This window comes from Crocuta crocuta, unplaced genomic scaffold (genome assembly GCF_008692635.1).
Source record: "Crocuta crocuta isolate KB4526 unplaced genomic scaffold, BGI_CrCroc_1.0 scaffold28, whole genome shotgun sequence".
In the NCBI taxonomy this organism is placed as follows: domain Eukaryota; kingdom Metazoa; phylum Chordata; class Mammalia; order Carnivora; family Hyaenidae; genus Crocuta; species Crocuta crocuta.
Genome location: NW_027533256.1, coordinates 10,064,611 through 10,084,559, shown reverse-complemented (window position 1 = coordinate 10,084,559; position 19,949 = coordinate 10,064,611). Strand labels below are relative to the sequence as shown.

Below are 19,949 nucleotides of genomic sequence, written 5' to 3'. Positions count from 1 at the left end.
TTAACCGACCGAGCTATCCAGAAGCCCCTAGAGGAGTATTTTTTGATCAGGAGTGAAGCGCAGGCCCAAGCCACAGAGCCCATCGTTAGCCCAGACTACCATTACAGGCGACTCGCAAGTAGTAAGGGAAGGCTTCGCCGCACCCTCAAATCACGTGACCTCGCCTGCCGCTCAAGGCAGCCCGGCGCATGCACAGTAGGTCCCACCCACGCACGCCCGTCAGGTCANCCCCCTCAGCCAGTCTGGCTTTCGCGGCTGTCGGCTGTCGGCGGTGGCGCCGTCTGCGTTTCCGTACGGGTGGCCGCGCGGCCCTGGGGTGAGTGTTCGGGTGGCCGGGCTAAACGTCGGGCAGGGGGTCTGTGGGCCCCGCTCGGACTTCCAGGCACCCACGGCCTCGCCTCAAGCATCTGACCGCCGTGAAGGATCCCATCCGTGGGGGCGGCCGAGAGCTGGCCCTCGGGTCTAGCGTGCGCCTTCCGTGCCGGCGCACCTGCGGCCGGAAGTGACGAAGCAGCGCGCGCTCACCTGGGGCGGCGGGCGGTCGCTGTCTTTGGCCGCAGGCTAGCCGGCCAGCCACAAAACACCGACTTCTGACCTTTGTGTCGGCCCCGGCGCGTAAGGTCAGCGCGGCCCTGTTTGCAGTTTGTTACTTGAGAGATAGAATCGGGGTAAATTCAAGTCAAGCGCTTTGGGCATTGATACAGTCAAGTGGGAGTGCGTGGAGGAGGATTGAGCGGTCCGCATGTAAATACTGTAACATTGGTTTCCCATCGTCATTGCTGTCACCCTTTTCCAAGCTGCCGTCACTTTTCACCCGTGTGTCTCCCATTATCTCCTTGTACTGTGTCTTCTAATCCATCATCCATACAGTAGTCCGGGTGGTCTCTTACAAGCATGAAATAGGTCATAACCATCATCACCCCGTTTAAAACTCTTAAAAATCATTCCATTGCACTTGGAATAAAATCCAAGTTAACGTTTTCCCAGGTCCTTTGTGATGCTGCCGACTCCATCTTCATTTATGCCCCACTCCCTCCTCAGCTAGGCATGTTTACAATAAAATATGCAAACCAGAATTCAGCTCTTCCCACAGAAGCCCCAGTGCTCGAAGAAGAGGATAATGAAGATACTATTTTCTCCAGGTGATTAAGCCTTGCAGAGTGTTAGAAGATATTCGGTAAGATTCGCCCAATGAATGGAGTCCTTATCAGCAACTTCAACTCAGTTATTCATGTAGGATAAAGTAAAAAAATTCACTGTGTTCCACCTTTCTTAATTTTCCGAAGTGCACCAGCTCACCAGCCTTAGAAATTACATGTTTCTTTGCAGAATGTTCACTCCACTTTTGGCCTGATTAATGCTGTTCATCCTTCAGATACTGGCTCAAATATCACTTTATCAGCCTCCCTTCTCACACCTACCTCTGCATTGTCAATTAGGTTCCTTTGTTATATTGTCCTAAAATATCCTGTTAATTTATAGCAGTTACCATAATTACATTTGTGTGTATAATTTATATATGAATATACATTTTGTATGTGTAAATATGTATACGTGTGTATAATTTTTAAAATGTATGTCTTCCCCAAGAGATTCTAAGCTCTGTGGGGACAGAAACTAGTTAACCTAGTACTTTGCCTGACATAATTGAAATTGTTGAATGGATGATTTATTTCACTTCTGAAACCCTTTATTTTAGGATGAGAACCTCCTGGTTTTCAGCTCTCATTCCCAGCTTGCCCTTTGGTCCACAGTCATTCTCCAGGTGGCTTCTTGATGTCTCCCTCTCTTCTTCCCTCTTCCTATTCCAGTCCCTTCTGGCTTTTTTTTTCCCCACAGCTTGGACCCCAAGTTCAGTTACTTGAACTACTCTCCTCCTCAGCATCTGCATCCATGCTCTTTTGCCCTCTGTTACTTCTGCTCTGAAAACCCCCAACAGTGACTTTTCCCCTGGGACTGTTATGTTAATTATTGAAGGAGGAAATTGTACAGCCTTGGGAATTGTCAATCCATGGTTTTTGGGGGCCCTCCACACCTGTCACCAGTGTTTATCCTCCCTCAGCTTGTCTCTTTTATAGGACATTTATTCCAGATTTTTTATCCTCCAGCCTCCATCCCAACTTTGTCCCTTGGCTCAGGAGATGCCCAGACTTCTTACCTTGCGGCCTGTTTTCTCTGTGGTCCACCTCCGCTTTCCTCCTCTGCACTACAGATTTAGATACATCAAGATCATTCTTCTGCCAGAGTCGAGAAGGATTTTTCTTCTGTTTACATCTACTCTTGGTCTTTCCCTGCTACTGTCCCCTCTACAACCTTCTCTGTAGGTTATCTACCTATACAGCTCCTTGCCCCTGTTGCATTCTGTAGTTTTTCTTGAGTTAATTCCAGCTGTCTGTCTCCCTCCCACAGGAGTAGGTTACCTACTTGTGGCCTCCATTTCCCGATCTACTCACCTAACTCACTGCAGTCTGGTTTTTGTGCCCATTGCTCCACTAACACTTCTTTTACTAAGATAATTAGTGACCTGCTAATTTCCAAATCCCTTCTGGTTTCGTTCATGAACTTGCCGTATTATTTCCCATTTTTGACCATTGCTTCTATTCTATTATTAGAAGTTTTCTTCAAACATCATTATTTTAATTTTGTTTTTGTACTACAATATTATTAAGATTTGTGATTGAATTGTCTTTTTTTTAAAATTAAAAAAGGAATATTTGTATATGTACAAATAAGAACAATGAAAACAGAATTATTAATTGCAGCCGGTATGAAGGCTCTGAGCCAGAATCCTGCCCTCTGTATTGAAAATGCAGACTAGCTAATGGTAGAGGACCAAGTTGATTCTTTCTTCTGAAAATAATCAGAAGGCACAAAAAAGGAACTTTTTACTCTGCTGTTCACTTTTAACCTTTGCAATGTTAGCATCTTACCCTCTGAAAGGATTTCTGGTACCTGTCATAGCTTTGGGATTCTTTGGGCTGTTTGCTCTGCTGATGCATCCACATCTCTTCCAGACCTTTCTCTTGAGCCCAGATTTGTACTTCTCACTGCGTGCTGGACATGTTACCTGTGGCTTATAAGCTCTCTACCAGCCCCTCCTTCTGTTTCTCATCTCCTTTCTTTCTGAGATTCTCATTTTTATGACTCAATTCACCACTGACTCAGTTGTTCACATTGGACTTGTTATTTTATTTATTTATTTAAAAATTTTTTAATGTTTTTTATTTGTTTCTGAGAGAGAGACAGCGTGAACAAGGGAGGGTCAGAGAGAGAGGGAGACACAGAATTCAAAGCAGGCTCCAGTCTCTGAGCTGGCTGTCAGCACAGACCCCGACGCAGTGCTTGAACCGACGAAGTGTGAGATCATGACCTGAGCCGAAGTCGGACGCGTAGCCAACTGAGCCACCCATGCGCCTCTGGACTTGTTTATTTTAGAGTCTTCTCTGAACCTTAATTCCGTTCAGCAGAATATGGAGGATGTTCTGTGTATCAAACCTTGGGCCAGGTGTTCAAATCTTAGCTTGTATATGTTTTTTTGTTTGTGTTTTGTTTTGTTTTTTTTAGCTCCAGACCCAATGGCTTGTCCCTTCCTCTGTATCCAGGTGGCCTTTTGTCGGTAGCTCTTCTACAGACCTGCCCTGTAGTGTTGTTGACATGTTTTTCCTCTCCTAGAGAGTGAGCTACTCTGGAGGCAATGGTGCTAAGTTCCTGGCATCTTTGTATCGTAGTGCTTGGCCACCAGGATGGTTTTATTTAATGAGAAATCAGTGGGGCTTAGTGGGAGAGCTTCTGGTCATTTCATATGAGTAAAGTTTCTGTAGTGAAAGAAACCTTTGTTTATTCACAATTAAATAAAAAGCAAGGCTGTTGGTTATTGGATTGGTTTTTGATGTATTTATTAGAGTTATACAATCAATATAGTGAATACATTTTCATTCAAGGAGTTCCTGAGTATGTAGAGTAAAATATAAAAGCTCCCTTTATTCTTCCCTGGTCCTTCTGCTTCCCCCTCCCCAGTGGTGTAATATGTATATCCAGATCACTTTGAATGCATTCCATACACACACGGAGGTATACATTTTTTTATCCAACATAAATGTGTTCATACTGGGGAAAATTTTTTTTTTTTTTCAGTTTACAAGGCTTTTATATCATTGTCACTGAAAACACTTAATGCTTGTATTAAACTATTGACGTGCTATAGTAAACATCCTTATATACATGTGAGTATTTCTCTGGAATAAATACCTGCTCATGTGCATTTTAAGTCTTGATAGATATTGTTAAATTGCTTTCCAAAAGAGCTTTAGTAATTTGTATTCCTACCATCATACGGGGGTGGATCTTCCTGTTCTGTACTGGATTATTATCAGGCCCAACCTGTTTCTGCCAACCTGATTTGCAGCAAATTGTACATTTAAATGGGGTTATTTTTGAGAGTATTTAATCTTTCTCAGATTCAGATTTGAGTGGTGCTATTATGTCTTGTTTGGAGTTTCTGTTTATTAGAGTAAATGTTTAGCTTAAAAGTTTCTAGTGTCAGATTCATAGAGAAGCTTATTCCTTACTTCACTAAATTTGCATATCATAGTTAGTTGTGTTTCTGTTATTGGGAATCCTTTGTGCCATAATGCAGTGAAAATGCTAACTTGGAAAGCAGCAAGCAGTCAATGACTTCAGTTGATTTGAGGAAGACTCTTAGGGCATCAGTCAAGATTTTGGTTGCCAGCTTTCTTGGCTGGCTCCCCAAATGTCTTTTGTTGCTGCTACTGCATTTTTTCCTTCTTATTTGTCTTTTTCTTCTTCTTTTTGGTTAATTTTTCTTATTATTAAAAGTCAAGAATATGTGTAGCTAGTGCCCTTTTAAGAAAAGTAGTATTTGGAAACTTGAATGTATCTAAGTGGAGGATTATTATTTGATCTTTTGAGAAATCCGTCTTCTTTAATTACAAAATTATTAAGAAAAAATTTTTTTAAGAAAAAATTTTTTAAATGTATTTGTTTTTGAGAGAGACAGAGGGCAGGTGGGGGGGGGGGGGAGGGCAGATAGAGACACAGAATCTGAAGCAGGCTCCAGGTTCTGAGCTGTCAGCACAAAGTCTGATGCGGGGCCCGAACCCACAAACCATGAGATCACGACCTGAGCTGAAGTTGGGCACTCAACCAACTGAGGCACTCAGGTGCCCCTTTTAATTATAAAATTTTTAAGAAACTATATAGAAATCAATCTTTATAACCAAAAAACTTATTACGTCCTTTTTTTTTTAAATTTTAGATAGTCTGTAGAGGATGCAGAATGCGATAATCCCCCACGCAAGTCAACCTCAGGAGCAAGACTGTTTACGGAGTCAGTTTGTCAGTGATAAACAAGAAATGACAATCAAGCAAGAAAATGATGGCAGTGCAGAGGTGGAGGAAAGCCTCCCCTCTTGTTCCTCTGCTAATGGACCATCCACTTCTGCCGAGGGCTGTTCATCAGAAGTTCTGAGGAGAGGGCCAGCCCCGCTGCACATCGACAGGCATCAGATACAGATGGTGGAGCTGAGTGCGCAGGCCCTTGAACTGCAGGGGTTGGGTGTGGATGTGTATGATCAGGACGTGCTGGAACAGGGTGTGCTTCGGCAGGTGGACAGTGCCATTCATGAGGCCAGCCGTGCGGCCCAACTGGCTGATGCAGAGAAGGAGTATCGATCAGTCCTGGATGACCTCACGTGAGTGTGGACCATCTTCTCTGATTGCAGAACTTGTGTTTACATGTGACAGAGAAATTCAGATAATAGCTGTAGTCCAGAAATTTAGGAGATTGGTAGAACCTCTAATTTGAAAGATGAAGTCAGTTAGGGCAGCCTTCGACCTTGTATGTGAACCCTAGCCCTTTCCCTCTGGAGCAGCACTGAACATGGTAGTTAGGGTCCCAGTCCAGCTCACAGTAGCCTGTGTATGCGTAATGTCCTGGAGAGAAGTACTGTTCTGAGTGCCCCAGAACTCACAAGCACGTGCACAAAAATGGTTTGCAGGATCAGTGTACCTAAAGGTGTGATGTATCCTACTCAAGATACCAGGAACACACCCACCCCCTCACATTTTTCTCTTGTCCTATAGTTTCTTTCCAGTTTCCTGTGTCTAAACCAAGTGTCAGTCTTGGTAATTTTTTAGATTTGCATTTCTAGAAATAATGAGAAACAACTTGCTTTTCCTTTCTTCTGTCCTACTTGTAACTCTGTAGGAAAGATGAAGTCCCTTGGAGACTTCATTTGTGTTTTAGAGGAAAAACAGGCCCTGGACCTTGGCTAAAAAGTGGGGCATGTGAAAGATTGAACTTCCTCCCCATTGCCAGTCTACCCTGTCATGACCAATGTTCTAGGCTGTGTCAGGCAAGTAAGAAGGAGGAGAGAAATGGGTGGAGGGATGGTGCGGTCTCGGGTGGGGTGCTGGGGAAGGGGAGAAGTGGCACTGTTGTCTGCCCTCAGTGGGGGAGACTGGTGCAGATAGATGCTGTGGGAATTTCTGCCAGCACCTTCTTGGTGGGTTCTTTGGGCCTGTTGAGTAGCACATATTCTGGATTACTTGTACTCTGACCTCTGGGTGTAAGGAGCTTGACTCCTTGTAATGAACATACCTTTACATTTGACCTGCTGCTTGCACAGGTGACAGCGGAGTGCTGCAGAATTACAACACAGGTTAACACTAGAGCGATGGTGACACATGGTTAGACTGCCAGTAACTTGCATTGATAATATCTTTTATCCTGAAAACCACAAAGGATACAAACAGCAAATTACATAAGTGGCAAGATTGGATCTGTGTTTTGAAAATTGGGAGTTTACCATTCTCTGGTGTGTATCTTAGGGGCAGTGTATTATAGGTTGATTTTTTCCCCCTTCACACTGTAAAATGTAATGCTACAGCAAGTAAGTCTTCCAATATTGTGACAGAAAAGTAATTGTCACAGATATCTGACTTCTATAAGAAAATGTATAAGCAGTTTTAGTTATTTTCCAAACGTTGGATGACTTCCATAATGGGGCTTTAAAAACCCATGTATGGGTTGTTGATAATGGGGGAGGGTATGTGTGTTTGGAGCAGGAAGTTTATGGGAGTTTCTGTACCTTCCTTTCAGTTTTGCTGTGAACCTAAAACTATTCTAAAAAAATAAAATCTTTAAAAAATAACAACCAAACCATGTACATGCATTTTTTCATCTAAAAGGTAACTACTGCACGCTGTTTTAGCACAGTTTCTCTTGAATAGAGTAGACCCTTAAAATGCTTGTAGAATGAATGAAACAGCTTACAAATGGTAATATGCTGATTTAAATCAGCCAGATCAAAGAAAACGCTTAACAGTTATCTTAACTTGTAACAACCCTTCAAGGTCAGTATGTGGCCAAACAGAGTATGCATTCTGGTTTAGTTTCTTTTATCTTTTAGTTAACAGGAAGTAAAAGGACATTGTTTTAGCATTTCTGTTATCTCACAGTATTAAAAAAAATGTTACTAGAGTGCAAAATAGACATTGTATCTTATTTTTCAGGTCATGTAGGACATCACTAAGGCAAATCAATAAAATTATTGAACAACTTAGCCCTCAAGCTGCCACCAACAGAGACGTCAGCAGGAAACTAGATTCCGTAAAACGACAGAAGTATAATAAGGTGAATCCAAATAACACATTAAGTATTGCAGTTTTGAAAAAGTCATCATTTCTGTTTGTTTAATATTTAGGAAGTATTCTGAAAAGTAGTTAAAATATGTGAAGCATGTATCTATAATAAAAAATTTTGAGTTCCTTTTGTATGTTTAATTTTTCAGCTGTTTTCCTTTAATACCTCCTGTTAAAGAATATGTTTTAGGGGCACTCAGGTGGCTTCACCGTTTAAGTGTCCAACTCTCGATTTCAGCTCAGGTCATGATCTCATGGCTTGCTGGATCAAGCCCTGTGTCGGACTCTGCGCTGACAATATGGAGCTTGCTTGGGATTCTTTTTCTGCCCCTCCTATAAATAAACATTAAAAAATATTTTTAAAAATACATACACATATACACATATTTGGGAAACATTCCCTTGTTGGCTTTGTGTGCTGTCTTACTGATGTTTAGGATTATAGTCTTCCTTGCTTTGCTGTTTTCTTTTACCCAGCTTAGCCTCCTATTTGGCATGCTGACCTCTCATCCAGTCTCCTTGTGTGGGGTGGATTTTCTTTTTCCCTGCTTAGCTCCTGCTTGTACTGATTGTGTACACCATGCTTCCTGTTGCTACAGCCATACCCCTCACACACTCTGCTCACTGTTCTGAGAGGCCAGCATTAGATATTACAGTCATCACCCAGACACACTGAAGGATCTGCACTGAGGGTTGTATAACTTCACGGTAGGGAAGATCTGTTGCTTATGAGATTGGGTTTTTTTTTTTTAATAAAATTGTTTTTATGAGGTTTGAAGCAGTTTTTAGAATTACGTGTGCTATATGAAAATATATTGGAGTAGGTAGGAATGACTAGTTTTGATCATTTGATCCAAAATGTCGTCCAAAATGACTAGCAGATACTCTTGTGCTTACAGTTGACTCACTGCAGTGAGTAAAGTCCTTACATTTCTTACTTAAGCTCCACTAGTAGATGCATATAGACTTAGTTCCTCCTTTTGCTTTCTGCTAACCAGTCCATTATCTTCACTACCCCATCTTCTCTTACCTACCACCAGAATAGCAGTCCAAAGGCCAGAGCTCGCAGTGGCTTCAGGCAGCCGTGGTCTCCACTTTGGGGACATATGGCCTCTTGTTGGAGCATGTAAATTAATGTGCAGAGACCTCTGATCTTTGGCTTCTGGTGAGCTGAAGTTTCAAGGAGCAGCGAGGACCAAACTTTGGGCCATTTTAGTTATTAGTCTAACTGAGTTGTATATTCCTATCTAAGGTAGTCCATTGATGGTTAGACTATTCGGAGAGAAACACTGTTTGCTTTGTTTTGTGTTTTGAGAATTGGTGTCTGTGTGTGTGTGTGTGTGTTTCTTTTTTTTTTTTTTAGAGTTGGGGAGAGGGACAGAGGGAGAGAGAAAGAGATAGAGAGGGAGAATCTTAAGCAGGCTCCACGCTCACATGGAGCCCAACATGAGGCTCTATCCCATGACCCTGGGATCATGACCTGAGCCAAAATCTGGAGTTGGACACTCAACTGACTGGGCCAGCCAGGTACCCTGAGAAATGAGATTTAATTTAAAATCTGTTTAAATGAGATTAAATGAGGGAAAGACTGAAAGAAAATGAAATGCAGTTTACTATCCCACACTCATATTTGGTGTTTAAACATTATTGACCTTGGGAAGAACCAGGTTCCTTAGGCCTAGTTAATTGGCAAGGCCCTAGGAATGACTACATAGCTGGGCTCTGGTGATGTAGAGGGAGATAAGACAAAGAAGGGTGATGGGTGGGTAGGGTAAAAGAGTATATCAAAATGTATATTCCTTTTTTTTAAATATTTGTTTTGAGAGAGAGAGAATGTGAGCAGAGGAGGGACAGAGAGAGAGGGGGGAAAGGGAAAGAGAATCCCAAGCAGTGTCTGAGCTGTCCATGCAGAGACTGATGTGGGGCTTGATCCTGTGAACCACAAGATATGACTTAGGCCAAAATCAAGAGTCAGAGGCTNCTCTCATGGTTTGCCTTCCTCCCTCTCCCCCACTATTTTTCCCCTCCTTCTCCCCCACAGTCCTCCATTAAGTTCCTCCTAATCCTCCTATACGTGCAAACATATGGTATCTGTCCTTCTCTGTCTGACTTCTTTAACTCAGCATAACACCCTCAGGTTCCATCCATGTTGCTACACATGGCCAGATTTCATTCTTTCTCATTGCCATGTAGTATTCCATCGTATAGATAAAACACATCTTGATCCATTCGTCAGTTGATGGACACTTAGGCTCTTTCCATGTTTTGGCTATTGTGGAGAGTGCTGCTATGAACATTGGGGTACATGTGCCCCTGTGCATCAGCACTCCTGTATCCCTTGGATAAATTCCTAGCAGGGCTATTGCTGGGTCATAGGGGAGTTCTATTTTAATTTTTTGAGGAACCTCCACACTGTTTTCCAGAGGGGCTGTACCAGTTTACATTCCCACGAACAGTGTAGGAGGGTGCCCGTTTCTCCACATCCTCGCCAGTATCTAGATTCCTTTTAAAATCTTGTGATTGGGTAGACTACTATAAAGGACAATCATAAATATGGTAGGTTATCAAAGGGGACTGACTTTTTCCAAGTGTTTGAACATTTGTGTTTATATTTCTTATTCCACAGCCTGTTGACCTCATAGCCCATTGGTTGGTAAGGTCAGAAACAAAAGTTTAATAATTTGCCCAGTGTGTAGTGGGGAAAACTGAGTAGAGCTGTTACACCTCGTAGGTCAGCGGAGAGTCAGTACATGTGAACTTAAGTACTCAGGCACATAGATAGCTGTGGGGCTCAGCCAGGAGAGTGGGTGCGGACAGTTATGCCTGCCTGATGGAAATGCTTTGAGGCCTGCTTCCTGCTAGAAAAGTGGCAGTTGCTCAAATAAGGTTCTATTTAATAATAGTAACATGGAATTTCTGTTTTATTTTGCTCTTGATTAAGGTGTTTAAATTTATCTTTTGTATTTAACAATAAATCATGGCTGTTTTCTGTATTCAATATTTTATCATTTAAGGAACAACAGTTAAAGAAGATCACAGCAAAACAAAAACGTCTCCAGGCCATCCTTGGAGGAGCAGAGGTCCAAGTTGAAATAGATCATGCTGGTCTAGAGGAGGAGGATACAGGTGAGGATACTGGGAACGGTGGCTCCTGGTTCTTGAATTGGTGCCTGATGCCCGTAAGTTGGTGGAGGGTATCTCCTCAGTCATGGCCAGGGTTCCCGAAAAATGTGTTTCTTTGTGTTAGTGTTAAAACAGAATTAGGAAAATTTTATTCTCTACTTCTGCAGAACCAAATCTTTTTCAAGTTATGTGGGGCTTTTAAAGAATGAAAGTAAATGTTTAACTCCATCTACTAGAGGTTCCTGGTCACATTTGGTATTATGTTTAGTAAATTAGGGAGCTTAGCCTTCTTTTGTAGTTAATTTTGTAGAGACAACTAACATCTTGATCAAATTACATTTTTAGGCCCAACATCATTAGTCAGCATTCGTAGAATTGCTTTTACATATATTTTTGGGACATGTTTGGCAGGCTTTCCAAGCATCACTTCGTTTATGAAAAGGCATCTTCATTCAGGTTATACTATGGCTATAATTGTTTTTTTTGTTACTGCTTTGGATGGATGTCTTTTGGAAAACCTTTTGGGAAAATGCATAAGCCCTGAAATGAATTATCTTTGTGGTCTGTGAGTGTATGTGTGTGTGGGTGTGTATTTAGAAATTGTTGGAAGCTGCTCAGTCATTTAATACTTGAAATATAGATTGAAGCTCCTTAGCATTTAAGCTTTCCAAACAAATGTCTTCTACCAGCTCCAGAAAATTATTCAATAAGACAGGGGAGTTATTATGAAGAATTGAGGCAGTATAAAAAAAATACAAGACTGGGACACCTTGGTGGCTCAATTGGTTAAGCGTTCCTGACTCTTGGTTTCAGCTCAGGTCATGATCTCATGATTCATTAGGTCAAGCCCTGTGTTGGGCTCTGAGCTGACAGTGTGGAGCCTGCTTGGGAGTCTCTCTCTCCCTCTTTCTCTGTCCCTCTTGTGCAAGTATGCGTTCTCTCTGTCTCTCTCAGTAAATAAATAAACATTAAAAAAAATAGTGACATGAACCTTTTAGAAGTTCGGTTTCTGAATTCATTGGGCCTATAACCAAGGCTTTCTCCTACTGTGAGTCCGTGTACTCATTATTCCTGTCTGACTGCCTAAAACCTGCCACTGCATTTTATCTGCTCTTGCTTCTTTGGTAAAACTTTGCTCAGGATTAATAGACTTCCCCAGTTCCAAATGCCCCTTTTCATTCTTGTTCTACCTGGCCTGTCTGTAGCAGCTGATACCTCTGTTTTCCAGGATCCCAGTCTCTCCTGTTTTTCCTTTTGCCCCTCTGACCATTTCTATAGTGGGTTTTTTTTTGGTTTTGTTTTGTTTGTGTTTGTGTTTTAGGGAGAAGGTGTGGGGTGGGAAGTATAGGGTGAGGGTGGAGGCATTGACAAGCTAATTCTAAAATTGATATAAAAATGTATTGTGCCAAGAAGAGTCCATCTTTTTTTTTTTTTTTTAATGTTTATTTATTTATTTTGAGAGAGTACGTGAACCTGGGAGAGAGGGGGGGGTGAAGAAAGAATTCCAGGCAGGCTCTGTACTGTCAGTGCAGAGTCCAGTGTGGGGCTCGACCTCACGAACTGAGAGATCATGCCCTGAGCTGAAATCAGGAGTTGGATGCTCAACCGACTGAGCCACCCAGCCATCCCAAGAAAAGTCAGTCTTGACGAAGAACAGAATATCAAGACCTATTATCAAGCTACAGTAATTAAGACAGTGGGTATTGGCACAAGGAAAGACAAATAGATCAGTGGGACAGAATATAGGGTCCAGCAAACAGACCCACCCATATGTGGCTACTTGGTTTATGACAGATGTGGCAGTGCAGTGCTGTGGGGAAGTGCCATCTTTTCAGTAAGTGGTACTGGGTTAATTCACAAGATAAAATGAATCTTGGCCCATTACACTATGTAGAGAGATAAATTCTGAAAGGATTATAAAAATGTAAAGGTGAGTGGTAAAATAAAGCATTTAGAATATAGCATAGGAAAGTATCTTCATGATTTTGGGGCAAAAACTTAATGAGACACAAAAATGCTGTATAGGATAAGATTTGATAAGTGACCTATATCACAACTAAACTTCTGTTCATCAAAACATAGCCTTAAGAAAGTGAAAAGGCAAGCTGCAGAATGGGAGAAGTTAGTTGCAATACATGTATTAGTTGAAGGACACGAATCCAGAGTGTATTAAAGAACTCTTAGGAAAGGGTTAAAGACTTGAACATTGTCTTCAAAAGAAGCTATTCAGAAGGTTCATAAACCTATGAAGAGGTACCCTAGTTCATTAGTTAGTAGGGAAATACAAATTATAGCCACATAGTGGTACCATTACACAACTTCCAGAATAGCGAGAATGGTAAGAATTGAAACTCTCAAACACTGTTGGTGGAACTTAAAATTAATAGGACCATTTTGGAAAACTGTTTGGCAGTGTCTGCTAGAGCTTAACACACCCAAAGAATTATGTACAAATGTATTTCTGAAGGACGTGTACTAGAATATTGACGGCAACATAATTCATAGTAGCTAAAACCTGGAAACCACCCAAATGTCCATTAACGGTGGAATGGAAAAATTGTAGTATACTTATATAATACAATACTAATAGCCATGAGAATTAACAAACTGCAACTATATTCAGCAATAAGGATGACTCTCACAAGCATGATGTTTACAGCAAAATAAGCCAGACACAAGAGTACAAACATTTCCATTTACATAAGATTCAAAGCTAAGTACGTTTGGTTTGTGGCATTCATAATATGGTCAGTCATCATTGTAGGGTGGAGACTTGAGGGTGGCATGATGGGTGGTGTACCCAGGCGTGCTGGTGATTTCTGTTTTCTTGATCTGGGTGTTGGTGTATGGGTATGTTTTTTCCTTGAAAATTCACTGAGCTGAACACTTAGTATTTGTGTGCTTTCTGATGTGTATTGTTCATCACTGCAAGTTTAGTGAAAAACTGGTTACAAGAAATGTAGATTTTTAGAATAGGGATTCCTCCTGTTCAGCCTTACTACATTGGTATTTCGGCTATGGGTGAAGTAATTTTGCCAGAGATTAAGTTCCGCTAATGAAAGAGGGATGATATCTGGGTGACTTTATATTGCCATGGTATGACTTCCGAACTTAGTTTCTCTTTTCTGTTAGTTTGCACATTTAACACCGTGCTGTCCAGGAGACCTGTTTGCAGTTATAGAAGTGCTGTCTGTGTTGTCCATCAAGGGAGCCATTAGACACATATGGCTCAGTGAGCACTTGAAATATGGCAGGTGAATCTGAGGAACTGAATTTTTGACTTAAGTAGTCACATGGTGACTGTCACATTGAGCAGTGCAGAGCGAATGTTTATGTTTCACCTATGTAGGTGCATACAGATTCTTTATATGTTTTCAGTTTTACTACCTCTTGAATTTAAGTCCATGTTAATGTTGGTATTTGAAGTGACATGGAAACTTGGGAGATCGCTTCCTTGGGGGCTCCTCTTTAATTGGTAAGGAAACACAGAGAAACATGTATGTTACATATGAGTAGGTCTGTCTTTAGATACACAGAGAGTACATGTATAATGCATTATTTTAGAAAAGTTACTAAGAAATCACCTTTTTGAATAGGAATGTATCGAATGTGGCATGATGAATGCTGTAATAAATTTTATTCTAGTTTTTATATATAATTTGCTTTAGTACATCCATGGTATGTTTTTAAAATGTGAGTTGTTTGTAGGTACTATTTATTGGAAAGTGAGTATTTCTGTTGTACTCCTGGAAAGGTGTGCTCTAGTGCCCAGTTCATTGTCGTCCCTCTTTCAGAACCCGGGCCGTCCTGTCTCGGCAGCATGCTCATGCCTGTCCAGGAGACTGCTTGGGAAGAGCTCATCCGCACTGGCCAGATGACACCTTTTGGAACCCAAATCCCTCAGAAACAGGAGAAAAAGCCTAGAAAACTAATGCTCGATGAAGCATCAGGCTTTGAAAAGTATTTGGCAGATCAAGCAAAATTGTCTTTTGAGAGGAAGAAGCAAGCTAGTAATAAAAGAGCAGCTAGGAAAACTGCGGCCTCAGGCTCTTCTGAGCTGAGCACAACACTCAGTGGAAACAAACCAAGTGAGCGAAGCAAAGTTCTCTCAAAAACAGATAAGCGCTTGAAAAAGCACATCAAGAAGCTTCAGAAAAAGGCTCTTCATTTCCAGGGGAAAGTGGGTTTGCCAAGAGGAAAGAAACCTTTGGAGGCCGACGTGAGGCCAAAGGCCGAGGGCACCTCTGAAGGCGAAGAGTCTGAATACCTCCCCACGGAGGAGGAGCAGGAGGAGGCCGAGGGGGCTGAGCTGATTGGAGAAGGCCCTGACTGTGCGCTGAAAGCCGTGCTCAAGCACCGGAAACGGCAGAAAAAAGTCACGGGACCGGAGATCGAGGATGACTTTTTTCCAAGTTCTGGGGAAGAAGCAGAAGCCACCTGTGGAGGAGGAGGTCGGAAAGTAGTGAGATGCCGAGATGATGGAGATGAAGATTATTATAAGCAGCGGTTAAGGTCAGTCTGCAGATCTAAACAGATTGTTCTGCTTGTTTTATCTTAGGCGGCAGTTTTATTAAATAAGGATTCTAGATTCAGCTTAATGTCTTAGAGCCCTGTTTATCCAAAGGTTGGACTTCCTGCAGCCTTAGCCTTCTAGAACCGGCAGAGCCCCCGAGTCCCCAGTAGAGCTGATGCGTGGAATGCTTCTAACTTCTGTATCTTCATTCAGATTTGGGATGAGTCTCAGAAGAAAAGCTTAGGGGAAGGGCTGGGGCAGGATGCCTGCAGAGGACTGAAGTGTGAGATGTATGCCCTTACACTCACAGAGGTCACCTATAGCAGGGGTCGGGGGAAGGCTGGCTTGTATAGTGTATGTTGGGTGATTTTTTTTTTCTTTTGAAGCAGTAACGTAATTGTGGAGGACTTTACTCCAAAAAGAAGCTGAAATTTAAGCTTTGGTGTATGAATGAATAAGCTTGTTTTCTTAAGTTCCTCCTTCCTTGTCTTGAGAAAGTAGTCATCTATAGAATTATAAACCCCTGTCATACTGCCAAAAGTGTATTTTGTGTGCATTGCATACCTTTCCTTTTCACTGTCATTTTTATGCTGGAGATTGACTTTGGCTTTCTTTTCATGACCCTCTCAGTATAAGATACAAATAAGATAAAAGGGAAGGTGAATGTTTTCATTCAGGAAGTCAATTGCTACGTATTTTTTGTGAGCTCTGGAAAATGGTCTGTATGCTGCAGGTATCCAGTGTGTCCCACTGAGCATGACCCTGCCATGCCTCAGATCTTCCACATGAGCTTACTAAACACTAAGAAGGTCAAAGGGAAAGGGGATCTGTTTAACAGATAAATAGATAAAATAAAAAGATCCCCTTATTTATTAATTTAAAAAAATTTATAATGTTTATTTTTGAGAGAGAGAGACAGATTGTGAGTGGAGGAGGGGCAGAGAGAGAGGGAGACACAGAATCCAAAGCAGGATCCAGGCTCCAAGCTGTCAGTGTAGAGCCTGACATGGGGCTCGATCTCATGAGCTGTGAGATCATGAACTGAGCGGAAATTGGACACTCAACCAGCTGAGCCACCCAGGTGCCCCAACAGATTACTTTTTAAGTGTTTGCTCCTAGGATGGCTTTTTCCCAGTCCTCAACAGTTTTTTTTTTTTATTTTCCATGTAGGAAGACATAGTTTATTGTTTCTTGTAACTTTCCACTGGCCTTCACGAATGCAGGTTGTCCTGATATTTTTTCTTCTTTTACTTAGAGCTGATGACCCACATTCAGATTATCTTGTATACTCCCTAACCTTTTATTTATTTATTTATTTTTATTTATTTTGAGAGAGAGCGCGCTTGGGGGAGGATCATGGGGGAAGAGGAGGGTGAAGAGAGAGAGAGGGGTTCCTAAGCAGGCCCCATGCCATCAGCACAGAGCTGGGACTAGGGCTCGAACTCCTGAACAATGAGAACATGACCTGAGCCGAAACCAAGAGAAGGATGCTTAACAAACGGCCACCCAGGAACCGCTGCATAACCTTTTAAAAGCAGAGGTGGCATAGTTTTTTTCCACACAGTTTGAGGACCTGTGACCTCAATCAGTTCCTAGAGCTGTTACAGTTATGCAGTGGTAAAACTTAAGTAGCATCCTTGAGGAGTGGCTTACATTTGTTTACTTCTCATTGCAACTTTAACTTTATTTTGTACATTTAATATCTGTAGAGTTGTTTGCAGGGTATGGCTGGATACCCTTGAATGCTGAGCAGTGTCAGTCTCTTTCTTACCTACTGTGGAGTTAATAAAAGTGTTAATATCAACATATTGATTGTAAATGGAGCAATATTTTCTTCCCATTCAATATTAAATTTATTTTTAAATGTATTAGTATCTTGACGAGAAGCAGTATATTTTGATTGAATTTTAAATATGGGTTTAGTTTAAATTCATGGCAATGCATTTTTCTTAATAATGTTAAGATTGTAGAACAATTATTTCCAAAGCTGTATCAAAGCCAGTTTTTTGCTAATGTTACATAAAATCTCAGATGAGTTTCAGAAATATCAATAACTCTAATTGCCACCAAAATACTATAGCTCTTAAAATTTCATGGCCATAGTTATTACGGCTGTTAAACTGCAGATACCACGTTGAAATGTTTGTTTTGCATCTCCTTGGATACTCTTTGGATTGGGGGAATGTTAAAAGAAAATGCTCTGGACTGAGAAGCGTTATTAAGAACATTTTAGAACTGCCAGCACTTTTTATGTTTTGTTACTTCTTGTTGCTGATCTTTGTAGACAGATTGAAATTGTAATGGTATTCCCCTGAGTGAAAACAAAAAAACCTTAGGCTTTTGCATCTTAGCAGTGGTTTGAGGAGGGATAATCAAAGCCCCATAGAGTTTGCAACACAGAAAATGAGTTTTTCATAATGGTTACAGTTTAGGAGTATGTACCTAAGCTAGGTGCCTTTTTTGAACTTGTACTGGTTATAATCCTGTTAATCATAATGCTCATTTAAACTTAGAAGTGAAAGTGGGTCCCTCTTAGACATCTCACCCCCTTTATTATCTGAGCTGGAGGGAGCATCTGTCTGAGGCCTTTTAGTTCTAGTTAGTCCCAACTAGGCAGCTTTGTTCTTAGCTGTTGCTAAGTGGGAATTTCCTATCAAGCCTTTTCTACAGCTTAACCTTTTCTGGAGCAGGATAACTGTTAGGATCCTACTTTTCTCTGACTCCACCCAAGACCTCTCAGATCAGTCTTGGAAGTGTTGCTATTTTGTAAACTGCTCATGTATTTTTTGCCTTTTTCACGTTTGTATCCTGCTTCTGTCTCTGTACTAAGTTGCATTTCGAGGCTGTCTCTTCTGTGATATTCCTTGATTTTCACACTTCTGATGATGTCCCAGGAGGGAAGAGCCAGTTCTTCGAAGTAAATATTCCATCGGTTCCTACTCACGTTATTGGTATGCAGATCCTAAAAAAAATCCATTATTTTTTAATTTTAATTTTGTACAGCAGAGTTTCTGTTAGGGTATTGCTCTTAATTGTAAGAGTTGTAAGGTTTAGCTTTTCTTAAACTATATCGCTGTTGTAGAAAGTTGGGGCCTGGGAGCTCCAGAAGCCAAATAAAGACTTAATAGGATGGACACACACACAGTGTTTGAGGGACATGGTGTTTGAGTGATATGTGTCCCTGGTGAACACTTAGGTGTCACTTATCCAGTCTGTATAGCCAGGACAGGTAAAGGTGGCCTAGAAGACCAGACATTTCATATGTGCACCTTTCCCCTCACGGTGATCAAAGGTCAGCAGCCTTTGTTACCTCAGTGTTTCTGATTGGTTTCCAGATGAGATATGAGGCAGCTGCCATTGTGTCGTCCTTGCTTTCACTGCAGGGTTGTGTGTGTGCACTCTAGGAGGGGTCCTCAGGTTTCTGGCGAGGAATTTATAGCCTTTTAGGGGACATGGGCACATCTAGGCGCTAAGCAGTGTGAAGGGAGTAATGAATTCAGAGAGGTATTTGAGGAAGATTTTGTGGAGGACATTCATCCCAGCACAGGGCCTGGTCTGTTGAGTAGTTCAGATATGTAGAAAAAGACCGTAGGGTGCAGGTTATTGAAAAGGAAAATACTATACTTGCTCTGCTTTGGAGACATATTATTTCTCACTTGGATTGCCTTGATAGTGGTGTGGTGGCTGCAGTCTGCAGAGACATATGGTTTCTGAGCAGTCAGTCCACTGTAGGACAGGCAGGGCGCGAGCCCTCACCGTACCAGACAGCTCCCGTCTTAGGCAGTGGCAGTCTGTTCAGGAGGAGACTGAGGCCCTGTTTGGACTCTCTGGGAAAGAGTGCCACAGTCCATTAGTAATGTCTACCATGGGCACAGGGGCCTTAGAGGGAAGCAGCATCATTCATGCCAGTTATGTGCCAACATGAGAGAGAGCACAGATGAAAAATGTCACCAACTCTTGCTTCCTTCTCCAGCTGCAGTCGGCACTGCTTGGGTCAGACTTGGGCTGTAGGTCAGGTTATATCCTAAGTGAGAGGATGTCCTTCCAAGTGAGCTTTGTTTCCTGCTGGGACAACTAAGGCTAGTGTGTATAATCTGACTTAAACCCATACCCTGAAGCTCTTTCTATTTCTGTGTGGCAGACATTATATAATAGTAACAGGGTTTATTTTCTTGGCAGTTAGCATAAACTAAAGCAGAGGTTCCCAGCCTACAGGCTGATTCTGCAGAATCACCTGGGTGCCCTGCCGCTGGAGGTGCAGATTCAAGAAGTCTAGCGTGGGGCTCCAGGTCGTAATTTTTAAAAAGCTCTTCCAGGTTGTTCTGATGCCCTGTCAACTTTGGGAGCTACTTAATGTGGATACTCTTCCTTTTGGAGGCGGTAGCTTTTGGCAGATTCAGTTTGTATATGTTACTAAAATCCTCTTTTTTGTACCCTGCACAAGTGTGTTGTGTTTACATAGGAAAGGGCTTGGAGACGAACTTTGAGGTCAGTTCATTCAGCTAAGTGCTGTATATAATCATCATCTTATCAGAGCATGTGCTTCAGAATCACCTGGAAAACATCTTCAGGACTCAGCTTGGAGTGTCTGAGGCGGCAGGTCAGGGTAGAAGGAGTTGGGTACTGCGCTCATACTTTGGGCTCCCCGTAA

At 41.8% G+C, this 19,949-nt stretch overlaps 1 protein-coding gene across 5 annotated transcripts in view; it reads left to right on the top strand.

The window, feature by feature from the left end:
• Positions 1 to 250: 250 nt before the first annotated feature.
• ERCC6 (ERCC excision repair 6, chromatin remodeling factor) overlaps positions 251 to 19,949 on the top strand; it is a 76,573-nt gene continuing 56,874 nt past the window's right edge. For 3 of the 5 annotated variants that reach the window (XM_077746387.1, XM_077746383.1, XM_077746388.1), the window contains exons 1-5: positions 251 to 316; positions 5,276 to 5,711; positions 7,534 to 7,654; positions 10,677 to 10,788; positions 14,580 to 15,297. In XM_077746387.1, coding sequence (XP_077602513.1) covers positions 5,290 to 5,711; positions 7,534 to 7,654; positions 10,677 to 10,788; positions 14,580 to 15,297 — 1,373 coding nt within the window. In that variant the 5' untranslated portion in view covers positions 251 to 316; positions 5,276 to 5,289. Of the gene's footprint in view, positions 317 to 2,693; positions 3,506 to 5,275; positions 5,712 to 7,533; positions 7,655 to 10,676; positions 10,789 to 14,579; positions 15,298 to 19,949 lie in introns of those variants that run through there. The other 2 variants (XM_077746386.1, XM_077746384.1) reach the window with 2 other exon arrangements.